This window comes from Dryobates pubescens, chromosome 14 (genome assembly GCF_014839835.1).
Source record: "Dryobates pubescens isolate bDryPub1 chromosome 14, bDryPub1.pri, whole genome shotgun sequence".
Taxonomy (NCBI): domain Eukaryota; kingdom Metazoa; phylum Chordata; class Aves; order Piciformes; family Picidae; genus Dryobates; species Dryobates pubescens.
The window spans coordinates 14,867,274-14,888,513 of record NC_071625.1 but is presented as its reverse complement, the minus strand read 5'-3'; the positions used below and the strand labels follow the sequence as shown (position 1 = coordinate 14,888,513).

At 45.0% G+C, this 21,240-nt stretch overlaps 1 protein-coding gene across 1 annotated transcript in view; it reads left to right on the top strand.

Annotated features, from left to right (window-relative positions):
- Window positions 1-21,240, top strand: part of ADGRB1 (adhesion G protein-coupled receptor B1) — a 317,920-nt gene that overhangs the window by 133,549 nt on the left and 163,131 nt on the right. The window contains exons 5-7 of the mRNA XM_054167432.1: window positions 8,828-8,935; window positions 14,985-15,149; window positions 17,518-17,682. Of these exons, the coding sequence (XP_054023407.1) occupies window positions 8,828-8,935; window positions 14,985-15,149; window positions 17,518-17,682 (438 nt within the window). The remainder of the gene's footprint in view (window positions 1-8,827; window positions 8,936-14,984; window positions 15,150-17,517; window positions 17,683-21,240) is intronic.

Below are 21,240 nucleotides of genomic sequence, written 5' to 3'. Positions count from 1 at the left end.
CGCGCGCGAGCAGGCTGCGCTTCCCTGCGGGAGCTCGGCCTCGTCACCAGAAGCACAAAGGATGCTCCAGAGGAACAGCCCTGCTGGGCTCTGTTGGAGCATTGAGCCCAGAGGAGCATGCTGTTTCAGCTGTGCATGGCCCTGCCCTTCCCTGCCTGTCTCGTGGTCATGCATGCACACAAGCATGAGGTGACACACACCTTCCAACACATACACCTGCAGATCCAGACCTCATCCCAAAGAAGAAGGGCTAATCTAGAGGAATCCATAAGGAAGCTTACAGCAGGTGTCCATATGCTGGTGATAAATTTGCCACCGATGGTCAAATACACATTCTTGTAGGAATTTCATTGGCAGACAGAGCCTCTCCCTGCACACCCCTCCAAAAAAAAAAAAAAAAAGAAAAAGGAAAGAGGCTAAGAGAGATGCTAATCTTGTTTCTTTGTGGCTTAGCTCACCCTCCCAATCAAGAGCAGGGTTGTTGTTCCTTTTCTTTTACAAAACAAAGCCTACCGAGCTAAGATGTGGAGAAAGATCTCGTCATTAGAAAATGCTGAGCTTGAGCAAGGCAAAGTCATTGCCAGATGCTCTCCTCTTCTCCTGTAATGTAGCTTCTTTCCAGGTCCTCTTCTTCAGAGAGCAGGGCATGGATTGTCAACACCAGTTAGTCAGCAGTTAGGTATTGATGGGCTGAGCTGGTGAACCTTCAGCCCTTTCATCCCCGATTCTTCTTTGGCATTAAGTGATTTGAGAGGGAAGTGAAGAGGGAAAAAAACAACAGGAGAAGCTCAGCCCAGCAAATTCAAATGGATGTCTGATTGTAATTATTCCCTTCTTTTTATTTCAGATTCATAGCAGAGAATGTTTGAATAACTCCTCCAACTAGTCAAATAACTAGGGAAAGTTCAACTGTCTTCAAAGGCAGGGAAGTATCTCCTGATAAAGGAAAAGTTCAAATAGAGGGACATAAATACATTATTCTAATAAGGGCTAAAATGATTTCATGCATTTTTTATCAGTTCCATAAATTTAAATCATGTTGCAATTAGGCTTTTCTTTTCTTTTTTTTTTTTTTCTTTCTTTCTTTTTTTTTTTTTTAAATGAAATCTTCTAATCTATTGAATTTCATCTCCTTGACTCACAGATGGTAATTTCCCTCTGAGTTTCACCCACGTGAGGGATATTTAGTCTGTGTTCCCCGCGTTTCCCAGTGGCTTTGTAGTCATAATGCAGCTGGGGTTTGGGGCAGTAAGTGTAAGAGTGAAAGGACTTTGAAGATGGACCCACAAGGAGATTCAGCTTTGGGGCTTCAGTGTGTGGAGGAATGGCCACACCAGTCTCAGTGAATAATGTTGTGAAAGAGAAGGTGGAGATGGTACTGTGGGTGAATAGAGAGCTCTATGCAGGTGTGGCACTTTTCTAACTTGGAAGCACATGAGCCGTCAGCCTAAAAAACTCCTTCAAGTGCCTCTCCAGTGCACAAGGAGACCTGAATGTCTTTTCAGGACATCCATCTTCAAAGCCCTCTATGGGACCTATTTTATTCCTTCACCTGGAACTGGGTGTGGGAGGTGGACTGGGCATTGTTTTCCAGGTCTAGCCTTACCAACACTGAGCAAAGACCATAACACCTTCCCTTGATTTGTCCCAGGGGAAAAACTTTGCTCTTCTTCATGAGAGATCTTCCTGAGGCTGTTGTGACGAGGAGGGATGAAGTGAGTTTGTGGGCAGCCATGGAGTCTGGAAGTGTGGGTTGGATTTTCAGCTCTGCTCATTGCATGGAGCACAGCAGTGAAGGGTGAATTGCTGTTTACTCACTGTTTACCCACTCATCTCCTAGAGAGTACAACATTCAGCTAAGCTGATCCTAAGTGCAGAAAATCCTGGTTGTAGCCAAGGGGTCTATGATTCAATAACTGATTTCATTTGTCTTCCTGTCCTCTTCCCATTACATACTCAGTCAACTCCTGTTCCAAATTGCAGTGTGGTTAGTTCAGGTGGGTTTAGTTGGGAAAAAGGGATCTGGAGCTCAGCAGTTTGGAAAGAGAGCATACCTACAAAGTGGAGCAGCATAAATTGATCTATTCCTTTGAAATAATTAATTCCAATTAATTTTCCCTAGGGTCTCTTTGCAGATGAACCTCTGAGCCCCATTGGTGATGTTTCCATGCTGGCAAGCAGAAAGCATTTGTAGGACCATGAGAGCAATTGATCTTTCAGAAAGATTTGCCCATGCACATCTTGAGGCCTATCTTCTACCTCGAGATGAATCTGTACCTCTTCATATCTACCAGTGATGTGGTTTTGGCTCTGATCTTGCTCCACAGTGAATCTGTGCCTTGCTGACTTTGTAGCCATGCCAAAGAGAGGTGCACATTTGACCCAGGAAGGGTTTTTTTTTTTACTTCTTTGCACTTTTTCTTTCCTCCTCCCTACTGGGATCTGCACCAAAACCTAAGAGGATTGAAAAGCAGAACAGAAATCCTGTTTTAAATGTGCCACTGTTACTCTCCTATTGACTTTTTCTCGTAGGGATGAGCAGGATGTCAATTCTTCCACTTGAACTGTTATTTTCCTTAGTGTTCCTTATATTTTGCAGTGAAATAGATCCTAATTGAAAATTTTAAAACATTTTAAAAATCATAATAATAATAATAGAAAAACCAAACACAAGGAAACCCAACAACCAATCAACAACAAAAAAGGGAAAGAGAAAGAAGAACTGGGAAGAAGAATGTATTTATCCTGAATTGTGCAGCATTTATGAAGCTTGTAAAAATACCTGACTCCAGGTTTTGTGGAGGAGCTAGTACCTTAATTTTCTAGTAGAAAATAAACAGTGAAAAAAATATTCTTTTCCTTGGCCAAAGGGCCATCTATACTGCTTATAAAACAGCAAAACAAACCAGGAGCGAGTGCTCTAATATTTTTTTTTTCTTTGCTGCCAAGCTAAATGGAAACTTGTCCAAGGAAACTAATATCTCCACTGATGAGTAAAATCAGTCACTGGCCAAGCAGGTTAGGTCACAATAACACAGAAATCACCACCACCTTCAAAACAAGGACAAACCCATCTCTTTTCTCTGCCTTCTTCTTCCTTCCATCTACCAAAGTGGCTCATAAGCTGATGTATGATTAGCAAGAATGCTTTGGCTGCTTATTTGGATCTCATGCACCATGGAGAGATCTTAGTCTGACAACCACATCTGGGACACATTTTCAGTGGAAACAACTTTGGGTGCTGCCTCTCAGCTCTCTGGAGCTCCTGAGATAAACTTCTGAGGGTGATCCATGAGGGTTTCATTGATGGTTTTATTTTGTCATTCCATTATAAATGCAGTAGGGGGATCTAAAATTTCTTGCCACACAACTCCTCCCCCAGGTGGATTTCCTCCAGGTCCTGCCATGCTTCCTCTTCTCAAGCTGCCCCAGGTGGACTTTCATCAGGTCTTGTTATGCAGCAGTGGGAATGGTGGTTCTTAGCCTTTCCAAGGGGTGTGATTTCTGGCAGCTTGGTCACCAAAAAATAGGTTTAGCCACATGGTTCCCAGAGCTGAGCCTGAACAATCAGACTATAGTTTGAAGGCCATAGGGTTGTTTGAAATCGCCATACAGGGGTGGCTGAATGACTCCACAGGTGCAACTTCTTTGTGGTCTTTATGTTTTTCCACTTGCTTGGGCCACCATCTCTGCTGTTTCATGTAATGGAGTCTTCTCCTGGCTAAATTTCCCTAGGGATACATTCCCAAGCCCAGCAGCAAGGGAGCCAGGTAAGTTAACTCCATGGGCAAACTCCAAAGCTGTAAAACACTGAAGAAAAACTGTAATAAAGGCTCATACCAAACTGTAAAGGAAACTTTGGTAACAGCAGCTTGGCTTTGGCAGAGATTTTTTTTATGGCAGCTGTTCAGCTCAAGACACATAATCTGAAGGACAACATTCAGTGCTTGTTGTAACTCTGTTTTTCCCTTGCTAGAGGCAAAGGACCTGGTGATATCCTCCTCTCCAGCACAGAAAGGGGAGATTTCCTCCATCTGTTGGATTTGGCCAGGAGATGCTGTTTTATAGAGGGAGTGAAAAAAAAGTCAACCCAAGTGTGATGGCAAGTGCTTGCAGAGGAGATTTCCAGTTCCACCCACTTTGGATGGTTGGGGACATCTGCTGTGCTCCAGTGGCCCCTCTAAAATCTCTGGTTGCTCATGACCTGGCACGCAGATGGTCCTCACAGGGAGGCTGGATGGGCAATGTGGCAGGACAACATCCAAAGCAGAGGGAGGATGTCATGGGCCTGACCCCAGTGCTGGAATTTGGCAGTGCTGGAGGGATGCAAGAACAATCAGAGATGTAGGCAGTCTGCATTTATTCCTGGGGAATGAAAATCAGCAGAGGAGCCAGCTGAAATCTTGCCATCCCATCTGGCAGAGGCAACACAAAGCCATCTCTGACATTTATGAATTTGCAGTTTGGGCAGATACTTTTTTTCCCTCAGCTGAGAAAGGAATGGCCACATTCTCACATTAGGGCCAGAAGTGTGACACCAGTACAGTTCTGTTGATCTATGCTGGATTTCCAGCATCAAGCAGGTTCAGGATCTAGCCTCATAGCTGTGCAAATTAATGGTGTGGAGAAACACATGTTCCACATGACATTCAAAACACTGAGCCTCAGTCTCAGCGATTCTGTGACAATTCTATGATCTCAGTCTCTGCCACCCCTGATTTTATTTAAAAACAGCTCTTTTGCTGCAACTGCTGATCTAAAATACCTTGTGCATGTGTAAGAGCATCTTCATTCCCTGCAGGCTAGAATTCATTGCAAGCCGGAAGAGCACCTTGTCTTACAGATACCTGCTGCTGCTTGCAAAGCCTTCCCCCATATCTCTTTTTTAATGGTGATTCAGACATTTTGTATCTGAGAGTGAGACACTCAATGACATTTTCACAAGTCTCAGATGTTCAAACCAAAATGCTCCTGGTGCAATTGCCATATCATAGGATCATAGGATGTTAGGGTTTGGAAGAGACCTTTGAAGATCATCAAATCCAACCCCCCTGCCAGAGCAGGACCATAGAATCTAGCACAGGTCACACAGGAACACATCCAGATGGGTCTTGAAAGTCTCCAGACTTCCTCCCTGAACAACCTGTTCCAGTGCTCTGTGACCCTCACAGTGAAGAAGTTCCTCCTCATGTTGAGGTGGAACCTCCTGTGCTGTAGTTTGTATCCATTACCCCTTGTCCTATCACAGGGTGCAACGGAGAACAGCCTGTCCTATCCCTCTTGACCCCCAGCCTTCAGATATTTATAAACATTTATTAAATCCCTTCTCAGTCTTTTCTCCAGACTAAAAAGCCCCAGGGCTCTGAGCTTCTCCTCACAGGGCACATGCTCTAGTCCCTTAATCATCCTGGTAGTCCTCCATTGGACTCTCTCCAGCAGATCCCTGTCCTTCTTGAATGGGGGTGTCCAAAACTGGACATAGTATATCAGGTGAAGTCTCACCAAGGCAGAGTAGAGGGGGAGGAGAACCTCCCTTCATCCTCTGGATACACTCCTCTTAATATGTAGTGGCCTCCAAAATGACCCTTTTCTACATCTGCTGAGATCTTGGGTTTTAGGGGTTAGTGATTCTGCTCAATTTTACTGCTTTACCAGCTGCTAGATGCCTTAGAAACTTCATAGTCAACATTTTCTCCTTCAGTTTTGCCACATGGAGATACATTTATCACATTTCCATGGGGGGTTTCATCATCCCTTTCCACTCTTTGCTCTGGCCTATCCTTTGATTCCCACCACCCCAGTTTGCCTAAATAATGTTTATGATCCTGTTATTTTCTTTACCTCTTGTGTTTGGAAGACTAGTATAGAGGGAAAGTGTATTTCTCTAGTGGGACATGCTTGTATGTGAAAACCTCAGCCTACAACACTGCAAAGCTTCTGTGTTCAATGTGGATTTTTTCCCCCGTTGGTTGTGTTGCAAGGTGCTGTCTGACACTTCATATATTCTCATTAGAAGTGTTGATCACCTTCTTCTTCTTCCCACTACTACCAGCATTGCAATATCATCCTTCACATCCACACTTGAGCTATGTTCTTTCAAAAATTTTGTGTGCTTGATTTCTGTTGACATTGAGACATCTCTGTGTTCCTTCCAATGGTGTTATTACCCTAGCTCTCATGCTGCCTTCTCCAAGGTTCTGGGTGTTTCAACAATGTGACATCCTCAGGGCACTTATACAGCTGGGATGGAAATCAAGTCTAGGTCTTTCTTGGATCCTGCCATCACACCTCTCTGCTCACCACACTGTGGGAAGCAGGCTGTGAAATCCATCCAGTTCTCCACTGCCTTTAATTTGTGGCCTCAACGTCATAAAGTTCAGATGCATAAAACCCCTAGCAAAGTATCACTTGCACCAACTTTGCCTTATGTATAAGGGACCCATCTCCTTGCTTTATTCTAAACTATGGTTTATTTTTGCATGCATTTGAGACAACTTTCCAGCTTAAATCTAAGCTGTGCTCTGGGTTAAATGGAGACAAATCTGATTCTCTGCAACACCTTTTCCAAAAGGTTGTTTTAATACTGCAGTGACCCCCAGCACAGAGGCAGACTTTGCAGGGAGAGGCTGATGGCAAGCTGGAAGACTCATGCATTCAGCCATTAAACCTTATTGTCTTTAATTAGGATGAGCAATAACAGTGCAGGCTTGTCATATCCATCAGGGAGCAAAGGAAATCATGCAGCTCTTTCATGACTAGGATCAATCATTAGGAGGTGAGAGGAGGTCCAGGGTGCCCAGGCTGCATTTATCTTTCCATCCTTCTGCCCTGTCTTCTATCTTTGTCCAATCATCCATCCATGCACACTGCCTGCTTCTAGGATATTCAACTCCACGTTTTCCTTGCCAAAGGACAAAAACATCCGAGCTCCACATCTACCTGCTGTTTCTTTTCCCAGACTAAAAAAGTCTCTGGGAAGCCCATGGGATTTACTGCAGATGGAGATTTTGTGTGTTCTGGTGGTTTCTAGGCTTTCCTGAAGGGGACTTGGAGCTTGAATAGGATCTGTGGTGTGTCCCAAATATGGAACTAATTTGTTTTGTTTCCTAAGCAAACTCAAGACACTGGATATCGGCAAGCTAGTTAGAGGTTGGCTTTATCTTTAAATGGAACCTCACACAAGAAAGTCCTGTGACATTGAGATATCAAAAAACACAGGATTTGGGCCCTTTCTATTCCAGTCAACAGCCAGAGTCAGACAAAACCACGGTGAATGAAGCTACCAGGATGGAATCATTCCTGGTGTCCAGCTATTGGTGCCTTTCTCTTGATAATGGCAGGCAAGTGAGAGCCTCATCCTGTCACCTCCAGCAAGTAGTCTGCAACCAGTCAGTGCTGGGAAGGTTTGGAGGAGTCAATATGACCAGATCGTAGCTTTCTTAAGTCTTACTTTTGGGAAACAGTAATGGAAATAATATAATTTCACAAACAAGATGGACCTCTTCCACAAACTAAGCTACTGAGCATAAAGCCTGGCTCCTGGCAGGAACTCGGTGAATCACTCCTTTCCCTCCTCTGCTTTCCCTTTTTGGATGGCAATAAAGACTCCTGCCACCACACTGAAGCTTCATTAACCTTTATTAATTTTCTCAGGCTTCCGGGATCAAATTTGTCACCATCTCAGCTCTTGGCACTTTGTCCTTCTTGAAAAGATGTCTGAATGTTTTACCTCCTTGGGGAATAAAGATCTTCTGTCTGGTTCTTGCTGTTTGGAAACAAATTTGTTGCCAGATCACTGATTAGTTGGGCTCAGCTCTGCTCTCTACATGCCTCTGGTGGGGTCAGCTGAGCTCTCCTGATTCACAGCAGGCAGTACTGGTGGGTGGGATTTGGTTGTTATTGCTTGGTTACTTCCCTGTTTACTATAGAGGGCATGTGCTGGGGTTACAACATGCCCAAAACCATGGAGAATGGAAATTTTAGTTTCCCCTGTAGCAAATTCAGGGCTGATCCACATGGAATGCAAATAAAAAGCTGGCAGAAGTGTGGGTGTGGAAGGAACGGGAGTGCTAGATGTCTCTCAGGAGCTAAATGCCTTTACAGTGGATGCATTATTCACCTTCTGATCTCAACACCATGGTCTTCAGTAGGACATTTTCAATTTGGACACTAGGATCAGGAGCTTTGCACTTTCACCTTGTTGGAAAGGTGCTCAGCCATAGCTTTGTTGATACATAAGTAATTTTGTGGATGCCAGACCTTCATCTCTCCTTGTCGCTAGTGGTAAGATGGAGTGTGAAGAGAATATCCTTTTGAGCTGTCCCTTTCCTTTTCACTTGTCTTTCCCTGTCTGCTCCTCTCAGCATTTTCTGGTTACTCCACAGAGCATTGCTAAGTAGATGTTGGCTGCAAGGCGGAGTTTTCCACCAGAAGTCCTCACTGTAGATCTCATAACACTGCTAGGGCTGGTGGCATTCATTGTCAGCATATCTAAAACGGTTAAATCCTGCACAAGTACAAAGAGTACAGACACCCTAGGAAATCATTGCAGCTGATTAAAGACCAGACTGGAGGGATCATGTTCTGCATGGTCCCAAGTCTCACTGAGAAACCAGGGGTTGAATGTCCGGTCAGTCCAAATCTTGGAGGCTGGCTCAGTGCTAAAGCCTCAGGGACTAGAGGTGGCCATGGGTGCTGGGGCTGGAAAGTAGGTGGTCGTGGCAAGCAAACATTGCAGGTGGCTGTTGTTTATACATGTAACCTTTGTAGTGAAAGATCTTGCAGAGTGAACCAAGGTGTATTTACATGACCCATTACCTTGCCATAGCCAATGGACGCTATAATTCCAGAAGCCAATCGCTGAGGTCCACAGATAACAGAAAGCGAGAGGACACTGACGAACTGCAGCACTACGGGTACCCTGCACCTCAAATAGGTAAGCTCTGACCTACCACCACCACAGCTTCTGGAGCTGGCACGTTGCCTGGTCACTGCACTTCCCAGCTTGGCTGGGCTGACTGCGTTGACTCGCTTTGCTGTTTCAATGACCCAGCTAACCAACTCTTTCCCCACCCAGGTTAGTGTGGGCTTGTCCAACAAGTCACACACTGAGCCAATGGTCATCATCCAGTTTGTTCCCATCCCACTACCCTACAGAGTTTTGTGCTGTTGCCATTGGCCTGGGAAGGCAAAAAGGGTTAGACGCAAAGCTCTAACAGGATCATGAATTTCACAGGCTGCTTCTCATCATTCTGCCTATTTCTAAGTCGCTGCTTTGTCTGAACTACTTAAACAGCCATGGTTCGTTAAGCCAAAGCTGACCTTACTGCAATATAGCCTCTTTGCTGATATCCATGTCATGCCTTCCCATTGACCACAAGAGAAGGTGTGCAGGGCGTGGTGGGGTGATACCAAGACTGCTTTTGTCTGTCACTGAGTCTCTAGTGCTGTGCAAGGACTCGTATCTGGTAGGTTCTGTAGCAGCACCTTCCAGTCTTTTGCAACGTAAGGACAATAACATGTAGTAGTATCAGAGAGTGTGATCTGGGAAGATGGGGATGAGCTGGACCTAAATCTGTGCCAGGTCCAATGTGCATAGGTTTTATGCTCTTCCTTGATGGTTACCTTTCATGGCAGGAGCTCAGCACAAGGCTTGGGTAAAGCAAGGTGTGCTGAACGTAACTGGAGGTTCAAATCATTGCCCAGTGATCTAGCAACACTTTGTGCTCTAGAAAGGCTTCAGACAGGTGATTGAAAGAGCCAGGGCCATAAAATAGATGTTATAAGTGAGAGAAGATCATATCTGGTGTAAATTGACTGTGCTTCACCCCACCTCATGGGACTTTGCCTGGGTGCACCAGTGAACAGAATCTGGAAGTTGTGTGGTGTGGAGGCTCTGGGAGTGATGGGGCAATGATTGGGGTTGTGGCTTTTGACACAAGGTAGAGGATTGTCTGAATTGCCCTGCTACTCTGCACTGAATCTGCTCCTTCTACTGAAAGTGTAAAATCAGTAGTGTCTGGTAAAAGGCTGCAGGAGGGTGTTTGCATCTTTATGACATAGTGAAGCTGAGCTCAATCTTGTAGCTCACACGGGTCCAAAAGGGGAGCCCATTTGTGGCCTGCAGGTCAAGGAAGGTGATTTTGACACTCTACTCCAATCTGGTGAGATGTCATTTAGAACACTGTGTCCAGCTTGGGGGTCCTCAGTAAAGGAAAGACTAGACCTGTTGGGACAGGTCTAGAAGAGGCCACAGAGATGATCAGAGTTGGAATGTGTCTGCTGCACAACAGGTTGAGAAAGTTTGGGTTGTTCATCCTGGAGGAGAGAAGGCTCCAAGGAGACCTTTCCATACTTAAATAGGCTAATAAGAAAGCTGGGGAGAGACTTTTCAGATGGGCCTGCTTCAACAGAACAAGGGGTGATGGTTTAAACTAAAAGAGGGAGATTTAGACTAGACAGTAGGAAGAAAATTGTTTAACCATCAGGGTGGTGAAACACTGTCCCAGGTTGCCCAGGTAAGTTTGAATGGAGCTCTGAGTAGCCTGATACAGTTGAAGATGTCCCTGCTCACTGCAGAGGGATTGGACTGGATGATTTTTAGGGTCTTCTTTCAAATATTCTCTGATTCTAGAAAGAGAAGGCATTCCAAGGCAGATCCTATGATGTCCTCTGTTTTTCGTACACTGCCTCATTCCAGGTGCTTCCCCAGTGCTTTATTCTAGCCTGTAGCTCAACCATCAGGTTTATGGCTTGGCATTTCTTACCATGCTTCATCTATGTTCAGTGACATCTCTATTAACTCCCTGCCATCATAGTCACTGCTGTAGCATGGTTGAGTTTGGCTGTGGTATCCCTGACTGCAGCATGGCCTGGGAGATGCTCAAGCTTGCCATGTTCCTGCCACTGTCCCAGGAGCAGCAACTGTGGCCAAGTTGTTTAAAGAAATCAGAATATAGGAGATGTAAAGACCAGGCAGAAGGTACAGCCTAGGAAGGGAGTTAGAAGGAGTCTTTAGCTGGGAATTGCAAAGCAAAGTCTGTGTCTTCCCTAGCAATAAACCATTTCACATCTAATCAAGGGACAGAAAAAGAAGAAATAACCAGAATAGCTGGTGCCAGTTATAAGGTCTAGGGATGAGGGGATGGCCCTGTGCAGTTGAAGGCCAGTACTTTTTCCTGCCCGTCCTCAGCAGCCCTGGTGTCCATGTCCTATTGGCTAATGGGCTCTGGCACAGTTGTGCTCTCAGGCCCAGTGCCACTGTCTCTCCCAGCCCATGTGTCTTCCAGCAATAGCACAAGAGCTAGATCCAGTCCAGCAGGTCCCTGGCAGAGACTTTCCCATCTCAGCCCACAGCCTGCTTCCAGGAGATTTTTGCCAGCAGCAGGATGTGAGTGAATAAGCAGCTTCATGTGGCAAGAAATCAGATTGACAGATGACATCAGGACAAAACTAAAAGGATTCTGGCTAAGGGATGACGGCGATGTGTCGCTCCATTAGTGCTAAGGGAGGAAGTGTCACAGAGATGCTGCGGGCACTGATGGGGACTCTGCAGCCAGCTGAGCTCTCTGTAAGGCCAGCTCAGTTACTGGCCAGGTGCTGGAAAGGATCCTGGAATACAGTGCTAAATCCTTGTGGAGTGATGCCCAGTGTGTCTCCTTCTGTAGCACCTGATACAGCTACAGAAGAGATGCTTTGGATGCGTCTGTGGGAGCAGCAAGTCCTTCAAAAGAACGTCTGCCCACCTGAAGTGGGGTCCTTGCTCCTGTGAATTCCTTTAAGACATTGCTATTAATCCCCAAGCTATCCTGGAGCATCACAGGACTAAGCAAAGGAATAATCTGGTGTCTACAGGCACCAGTCATGATGGAGAGCAGTGCATGGACCCTTGTCCTCTGGATCATGAAGACCAGTTTGATGGAAAGCATCTCTGGTGGATCTAATTGTAAGATAGTATTGAACTCTTATAGGGGCCTTTCAAACCTGACAAGCATGGTAGACTTCTTGTTCTTCTATCAAAAAACAAAGCCAGGGTCCACTTCTGGGATAAGTAATATGTATTTGCTGTGGCCTGACCCCTAAGGGTGGGAAAAAAAATCTTCAAATCCATAGTTTTGGTGATGGGCAATATTGTGCTTCTCTTGGGAGAGTGAGAGAGCTTGTCTTGATGCCTGAGAACATCTCAGAACTGGTTCTAATATGGTTTGAAAATCAGTTGATTTTCTGCAAGGTTTCAGAGCAGACTGGACATAGTGCCCCAGCAGACTCGGATAAATTGCTTAGTTCTAGCCAGCACTTGGAAAATAAACTATATTATGGATTTAAAAGCCAGGGACTGGTGCAATGTGAGAGATGTTAATTGAGGAGATTTACCGCTAATCATAGGTATTTCTACTGTGAAAGAGCAAATGCAAAAATAATAAAGAAAGAGACAGAAGAGGTGGAATTTGGTTCAAAGATACCATCCATTCATCTGATGACTCAGTAACTCTTGTCTGAATGCGGAGATTGCAAAACCACAGCCAGGTCTCAGTGGAGAGATGGTGAAAAATAGCAATCTCCTCAAGACATGAGTTGCTGATTGAGGAGATCACTGTGTCTCTGTAGGCTTCCCTTCACCCACCTCTGGCTTCTCAGAAAGTCTTTTGAGCACAAACTGGCAGCATTTAACTACTAAAAAAATGCTATCTCCCTGCCACTGAGGGACTGGATGCTGCTGGGTGCAGTACTGGGGAGGTGGCTCGAGGTTCTCTGAGCTATGCAAAGGTATTGTTCATTCATGAAGCATCCAAACAGGTTAAGTAGCAGGAACGATTGGGATCTGTGGGCCACAGAGGGATCTCTTGGAGTCTGGGCCACTCTGGATGGCAAATGCTGAAATGATGGTGTCAAAAAGGTAATTTACTGGTGGTGCACACAGAGTATCACAGACTGGCAGAGCCAGGTGAGTTCCTTATGGAAAGGCAGCAAAATTGCCATGGAAATGGTGAACTCTTTATACCAGCAGATACAGGAGTGAAGTTTTCTTGAAACCCCAAGGCCTCAAAACACACACCATGGTCAATAACATTTGTCTAACTGCAACCAGATGAGGAGATAAACATACTAAAATACAAAAGCAAAAGGAAAGAGTATGGAGCAACTTTGGCTTAATGAACAAAAGCATTTTTATCTCAAGATAATCCTTGCAATGCCATAAATGAGGTGGAGAAAGACTCATCCTTACTTCCATCTCTTTCTAAGTCCATCTAGGAAATGAAGGAATGAAAGTCTGTCCATTTTCTATCAAGGACAGGTCTTTTTCTCTACTTTCCCCTTTCAACAGCCTGCACAGCCATCAGTCAGTGGGCATATTTTTAACAGCCTGAATGACTGGAGACGTTCTAAGCAGATGTAGCTGCAAGCATGGCACATAACTACCAGCTATCCGAATGAGCAGACAGATGAAAGCCACAAACACTTGAAATCCTGCGTAAAATTTCATTGCACATGGAAAACTCCCCTTAAGATACCAGTAAATAAATGTAACACCTTGAGGAAGAAGTCAGACATGCACAGCTTTAGGCTCTCTTCATTGGATGGTGTGGTGGTCTCCAGCTCTTACAGTCTCCATCACAATTCCTGTGGCGATGCTGAATTTCATGCAATCGCTTTACAACCCTCACTACCCTACAGCAGATTGAGATGTCAAGCTGTAGCTTTCCATTGCTAGAGTCTCTTTCATGCTCCATGTTGCAGCTGGACAATCCAATGCAGTATCTACTGTCCAGTTTTCTTTGGGAATGGAGTGAGGGTGTTGGAAAACATCCAAGTGCTGGGTGCAGCTGTGCCATGTTCAGCAATCAATGAAGGCAATGAGGTGACCCTTCTTCTGTCATCTATAGTCTGATAGATGCCCCTTGTTATGATATAACAAGGTGCAGTCTAACATTCTGAAGAACTTGTTACTAGAAGGGTATGCCTCTCATTAGGCATCCTCAAAGTATGTGTTGGTATTTATTTGTTCCATATGCCCATGTGCTGTACATACCAAATGTTACTTCTGGGGTTTATCATCTAAATCTAAAACCCCAAACAATGCAGAACTTAGTTAAATGAAACAGAACAAGCTTTCTTTTTCATCTGGGGGAGAAAGGCAATTTTCTCAAGGACTAATATCTATGAAACTAGTAGAAAACTGTCCTTTCTCTGCTCATGTCACACTTTTGGTGACTTATCTGAGACCTGGTTGAAACATTCCTGACATGGCCATCTGCCTGCAGGGACATCAATGACAAAGGGAATATGTTTCATTGCTCTCCACTCCCATCTCTTGTTCAATGAGATGCTTTTATTTGCCTTTCCAATACTGCTCCATCAGGTAAGGACCTGATAAGGTCTCTATGATGCCTTGTTCTGTGTCACATGCTCAAAGCAGATCTTCTCCACAGGTGAAGGAAATTACAAGAGAAAGCTTTGTGAGATTACTTCAGCTAACATCCTTCTCAGCCACTGTCATCTTCTATTTTGTCTGCCCCTCTTCTGCCGATCTTCACTGCTAGGAGCTATGAGAAGGCAGGGAAAGGAGTCAAACCCTTACAACAGCTCAATTTATGGACATGTTTACTATATCTCTCTGATCACTGTTACTTAATTTTACCATCTCTGAGTAGATGTTACATGTCCCATCTGACATGGCTCTGCAGTGGCTATGGCTATGCCGCCTCATCATCAGCAGAGCTTGCTCTGCCCAGTGCCCTGGTATTTCCACTATTTAGTGTGTGTGTGTAACAGCTCTACACAGTACCCCAAAAGAACTTCTCACCCACAGTCAAACCTTACATTTCCTCACCAGTCCCCTTGTACCGTTGTCACACCACATGTGGGACACACTGCAGAGCTTCACAGGTTGCCAGCAATGGATGAAGTGTAACCTGGAACACACAACAGAGGAAATCCAAGTACCAAGGATGCCATGTCCTCACCTTCTGTTTCAATCCCAACAGGTGACCCTGCGGCAGAGGAGTGGTCCCCATGGAGCGTGTGTTCGACCACCTGCGGGGAGGGCTGGCAGACGCGGACGAGGTTCTGCGTGTCGTCTTCCTACAGCACCCAGTGCAGTGGCCCTCTCCGGGAGCAGAGACAGTGCAACAACTCTGCCGTGTGCCCAGGTGGGCTGAGTGTTCGGGGGGGTGTACGGGGGGAGGGCAGGAGGGGAAGGGAGGTGCAGAGAGGATTGACTACAGGTGATAGCTCCACCATGATATTCAGTGAGATGGTTTTTATTTCCTCTTCCTCCTCTTTTCCATAGAATCACAGAACCATACAATGGTTTGGGTTGGAAGGGACTTTAAAGATCAAGCAGTTTCATCCCTGCTGCCATGGGCAGGGTCACCTTCCGCTAGACTAGTTTGGTAAAGGCCTTGTCCAGCCTGGCCTTAAACACATCCGGGGAGTGGGCATCCACAACCTCCCTGGGTCTCATGACCCTTACTGAAATCTCATATAGGACAAATTCCTAGACCAAGGACCCTTAGATGGGCACTTGTTTTGTATGGCAGGGACAACTCAATGCTATCTAAAGGCAATGAACACAATCAATCTGAAAGACATGCCCTTTGGGGTCTTTTCAAGCACAGGGCAAACTGGGAAAGAGAAATATCAGATGACACTTCCAGTTGCTTAGATGCTAACACAGTTCATACCACTGCAAAAACTTCAGGCTGCTGGTATGTTTATGAACTGAACCAGACATCATTTGTGTTTGCATACTCCTACTTCCACAACTTGGATGAAAAGATAGAATCTAGGGAGCCTGGACATCCTCCTGCATATCCTTCTCTGGTTATCTCTTATCATAGAACAGAATTATGGAAGCATAGAACTGTTGAGATTGGAAGAGATCTTTGAGACCACTGAGTCCAACCACTTGCCTAGAGCTCACAACCCCCCCACTACTACTAAGTTACTAACAGTGGACCATATCCCAAAGCACCACATCCACACCTCTTTTACATCCCTGCAGGGATGTTGACTCCACCACTTCCACAGGCATCCTGTTCCAAAGCCTGATAACCCCTTCTGTCAAGAAATTTTTCCTAATATCCATCCTGAACCTCATTTTTTCTTGTCCCTGTCACTTGTTGCATCTGAGAGGAGACCAACCCCCACCTCACTCCAATTTCCTTTAAGGTAGTTGTAGCGAGCAGTGAGGTCTCCCCTCAGCATCCTCCTCTGAAGACTAAAGATCATCATGCAAGACACTTGGTGGCAATTGCAAAACATTTGAACATCAGGAAAGGGTCTGAACACCCTTTCCTGATGCTGGTGGATCAGTCACTGTTAGCAGCTGATGAAGGCCTGAAAAAATACCTGTGTTATTTTCTCTCTCTGAAGCATTATTGATTTTGCATTCGCTTCTCCAGTAAAGCTGGAAGGGATGAAGTCCCTTAAGAAACATCAATACATTCTTCTAACATTTGGCCTTTAGAGATTGCAGTGACTAGCCATCCATAAATAACCTGGCCAGACTAGATTAGATTAGATTGGGGAAGATTAGATTAACATAGATTAGAAGGCTTTAGATGTCTTAATTCCAAGAGTTACAAGTGGTGGCCTGAGCACTTCAGGAGTGTGTTTCCCATCCCATTTTGTTCTTCCAGGTCTCCTTAGCTTTGCCCCAGTAGTGTCACTGATGTGTGGCAGGAATTAGTGTTCAGACTACCTCTTTCTAGACTTTCAGCTAGAGTTTAAAAATGCTGCAGCTTTTGACAATTCAACAACAGGACATGTTAAGGGAGGGAAATAAGCCCAAAAAAGTGACAAAATCGTGGTCAAATAATCATTAAAGTTGGAAAAGACATCCAAGATCATCAAGACCAGCCGTGATGTTGTTTCCCAAAAGGTGGTGAGTTTTTTGTTCCTTTGTAGCTAATTGCATCTTTTGTTCAAGGTATGATTTCTTTCTCTCAGCTCAAAAACCTGAAAAACTAAGGTCAATTGAAATTGCATTATGATTTCTTTTGAATAAACTGGAAAGTTGCAGACATTGTTGCCTGATCACAGAATGCCAGAGTGGTAGTGGTTGGAAGGGACCTTTGGAGATCATCTAATTCAACTCTTCCAGTAAAGCAGGTTGTAAGAAGGTTGTGTACAGACAGGTTTGGAATCTCTCTCCAGAAGAGGAGACTCCACAACCTTTCTGGGCAGCCTGCTCCAGGGCTCCATCACCCTCAGAGCAAAGAAGTTTTTTCCTTCTATTTAGCTGAAACTTCTTACATTCTGGCGTGTGCCCTTTGCCCCTTGTCCTATCACTGGGCACCACTGAAAAGAGCCTGGCCCCATCCTGTTGACCCCCACCCTTTAGATATTGAAAAGCATTGAGAAGCACTTCCCTGATGTTCCTTTTGCACATTTTGGGTTGATTTGTTCCTGGACTTCTGAGACTCATGTTCTGGGTGGGTGCAGTGCTCTTTGGGGTCACTAACTTCTTCTGATCTCCTTTAGAAAGGACACTTATATCTTCTGCTTTGATTGCAGTGCATGGCACCTGGGATGAGTGGTCTCCATGGAGCTTGTGCTCTTCCACATGTGGGAGAGGGTACAGAGACCGAACCCGCACATGCAAGCCCCCACAGTTTGGTGGGAACCCCTGTGAAGGCCCAGAGAAGCAAACCAAGTTCTGCAACATTGCACTTTGCCCAGGTAAGGCAGTTAGAGATTCAAAGCCTTCCCTCCAGCAGGTCTCCCCACCTCCGAAGATGCCCACATATGGCTCATCGGGGATGTGCAGCTGCCTCAGCTGAATCAGCACACAGTCTGAACTGTTCCAGAGGATCCTCTATAAGAAAGGACACATTGGAGGAGTTGCTTCCTAAGGTTATTCATCTTAGCATCACCTAAGGTTTAGATTTGCTATGTGTAACAACTTTCAGGGGACACTTTACATGGAATGGATCTTGACTAGCTCAGCTATCACTTTCAAGACCATAGTAAGTTTCTCATAGGTTATCTCCAGTGAAGGTTTTTTTATTTCACTTGATTGATCTTGTTATTGTGCTGGACTTAATTAATAGTTTTACTTGATAGCAATATCTTTGCAGTAATTCACTATATATGCAAGATTCCTCTTGTCTGTTTCTGCTTTGGATGGTGAGATGGCCTAAAGGACTCATGTGAGCCTTCCATGACGTACTTTTAAGTACCTTTCCCCTCCTCCTAGATTTTGTTTCCAAATGTCTCTCCCCAAGTTTTGATTTGAAATACCAGAAAGAAACCTCAAGATGAAATGGGTTCTAAATTGGAAACCCATATGAGCTGCTGTGGCTTCCTTCCTCTGAAGCAGACACGTTCTGGGTTTACCACAGAGAGACAATTAATTTGTCTTGGGATGTCCTGGCAAACATGAGCTGAAGAAGCAGGAGCTCCCCAACACTCTCTTCCTCTCCTAGGGTAATGTCAGCTGACATTTTTCCAGTTTAATGAGAATCCTTATGAGACATCATTATGTTCCCCGAGGTGAAGAGGGATTGTGGGAGAGATGAGAGCTTTGTGAAAACATTTGTGAGAAACCTTTCAGCATTTTCCAGCCAATTTTCACCCCAAGTAAATATCCTTGGATTTCTGGCAGTGGTCCAGAAGACTCTACTCCAAATAAGAACATCCCAGACACCAAAATGACTCTGTCATAAGAAGACAAATTGAAGAAGTCAGACCTGACATTACTTGGGCAGTAAAGCATACCCGGACTTAACATTGATCTATAATTAATTCAAAGGCAAATAAATACGTGAATATACTGCAGCAAACAAAACAGTGGTGGAGAGGAAAAAAAAATAGCAAAAAATATGATAGGCAGCCCAACTGCAGGGCTCCAGCTCTAATTAAAGCTACAAAAGCAATCAGTGGCTTTGCAGTGCCAAGCGAGCACGGCGCTGGGGGACTCATCGAAGCACAACAATGGGCTTGACACACCAGACAGTCCTATCTCTGCTTACCGCCCCGCTCCCAGGATTTATTACTACCGCTGATAAAAATGCGCTGCTGCGGGGACAACAGAGCCTTTGTTCCTCCAGAGCAGCGAATACCACAGGATGAGACCCAAGTCCTTTAGAGAAGGAGAAAGAGAGAGAGCAGGGAAGACAATGCCAGTCCCTGCCCAGAGTACAACAGCCAGACTCCAATGAACACATTTGATAGAGTCACGCTGCAGTGTGACATTGACACCGAGCAGTCTTCGCTGTGGTGGTGATGGAAAACCCTCAGATCTTGCCCAAGAGATATCTTCACATCAGCACAGGTGGCTGGAGGTGAAATGTGGTCATCTCTGCTTCTCCGTTTGTTTAAGCATCTTTGAAATTATGGTCTAAATAATCATAGAATCATAACATTGTTTCAGTTGGAAAAGACCTTCAAGATTGTTGAGTCCAACCTTGAGCCCAACATAACCGTGTCCACTAAATCATGTCCCATAGTGCCATGTTTACATGTTTTTTGAACACCTCCAGGGCTGGTGACTCCACCACCTCCCTGGGCAGTCTGTTCCCACGCCTGACCACCCTTTCAGTATTTCCCCCCACACACACATATCCAACCTAAACCTCCCCTGGTGCAATTTTAGGCCATTTCCTCTTGTTCTATCACCTTATACTAGGGAGAGAATAATCTCTCATCTCAAAGGAAATTACATATTCCTTATTGTTGAGCAATTCTTTATTATATGAGCAATTAATTTATGGATGTGGTTCTTTTGTTTTGCCCGCTGCAAATTTTTGCACTTGTAGTGAGCTTCCAGCCACCACTGCCACAGCAGCAGGTACAACTTTGGTAACTTCAGCTTTAGTGATAAATACAACTTCTTTGGTAAATTCAGCTGTTTAGGTAAATAAAACTTTTTGGGTAAACACAGTATTTTCTCCATAAATACAATTTGACTTTTCCAACATAGAGGAATGCTAATGAGTGGCAGACACTGTCAGTTCATGGAAACTAGCAGCAGTACCTTCAGTAAGAAAAGCCACACTAATTTATACCTGGTAGGATCTACTTGAATCATTTCCAGGGAGGAGTCACCTGTCAGTGACACAACACTTCTTGTGTTTTCCCTTTTTGGAATTGATAGGCAGTGAGATGGTGCCTTGAATTTATGAGTGATGACAACATCAATCTTGGACTGCTAAGAGCAAGCACCTTTTGGAAGTATCTTTATGCTTGCCTGATTTTTCAGAACTTCTGAGCCCACATGACCCCCTCTGAGTCAACAGTTGCTCATTTGGATGCTTTCAACATTTTTTTACATGCTTGCAAATAAAATGTTGCTCAGCTGCAATGGAAATTATTCATAGCATCAGAGAATGGTGGGGATTGGAAGGGATCTCTGGAGATCATCTAGTCCAACCCCTCTGCTAAAGGAGTCACCTATAGCACGCTGCACAGGAATATATACAGGCAGGTTTTAAATCTCTCCAGAGGAGACTCCGCAACCTTTCTGGGAAGCCTGGTCCAGGGCTCGAGCAACCTCACAGGAAAAAAGCTTTTCTTTATGATTAGGTGGAACTTCCTGGGTTCCAGTTCATGTCCATTGTCCCTTGGCCTGGGCTCCACTGAAAAAAGTCCAGTCCCATCCTCTTGACCCTCTTTATACTTTAGATACTGATCAGCGTTGATCAGATCCCCTTTCAGGCTGCTCTTCTCCAGGCTAAACAGCCCCAGGACTCTCAGCCTTTCCTCCTCGCAGAGATGCTCCAGGGCCACCAGGACTTTTTTAGCCTCCACTGGGCTCTCTCCAGTAGTCCCCTGTCTGTCTTGAACTGGGGAACCCAGATCAGGACCCAGTACTCCAGAGGCAGCTTTGCTATTGCAGAGTAGGGGAGGAGGAGAACCTCCCTTGACCTGTTGGTCACACTCTTCATTGTATACCCCAGGACATTGTTTGCCTTCTTGGCTAAAAGGGCCACAAGGGCCACAAGGGCCAAAATTGCTTGTTCATGGTGAACTTCTTGTCCACCAGAAAGACTGCCAGGTCATTCTCTGCAGAGCTGCTTTCCAGCAGGTCAGTCTCTCACCTGTACTGGTGCAGGGGGTTACTCGTGCCAGGGTTCAAGACTCTGCACATGCCCTTATTATCTTGGACTGACAAACAAAGCCAAAGAAAATGAGCTGCCATCCCCAGCAATGTGATCTGAGCCAGAATTCAGACTTTTCAGGGATCCAGGTTGTTTTTTTTTCTGAGTGAGAGCTAGCAGCTAATGAGAACTAAACAGA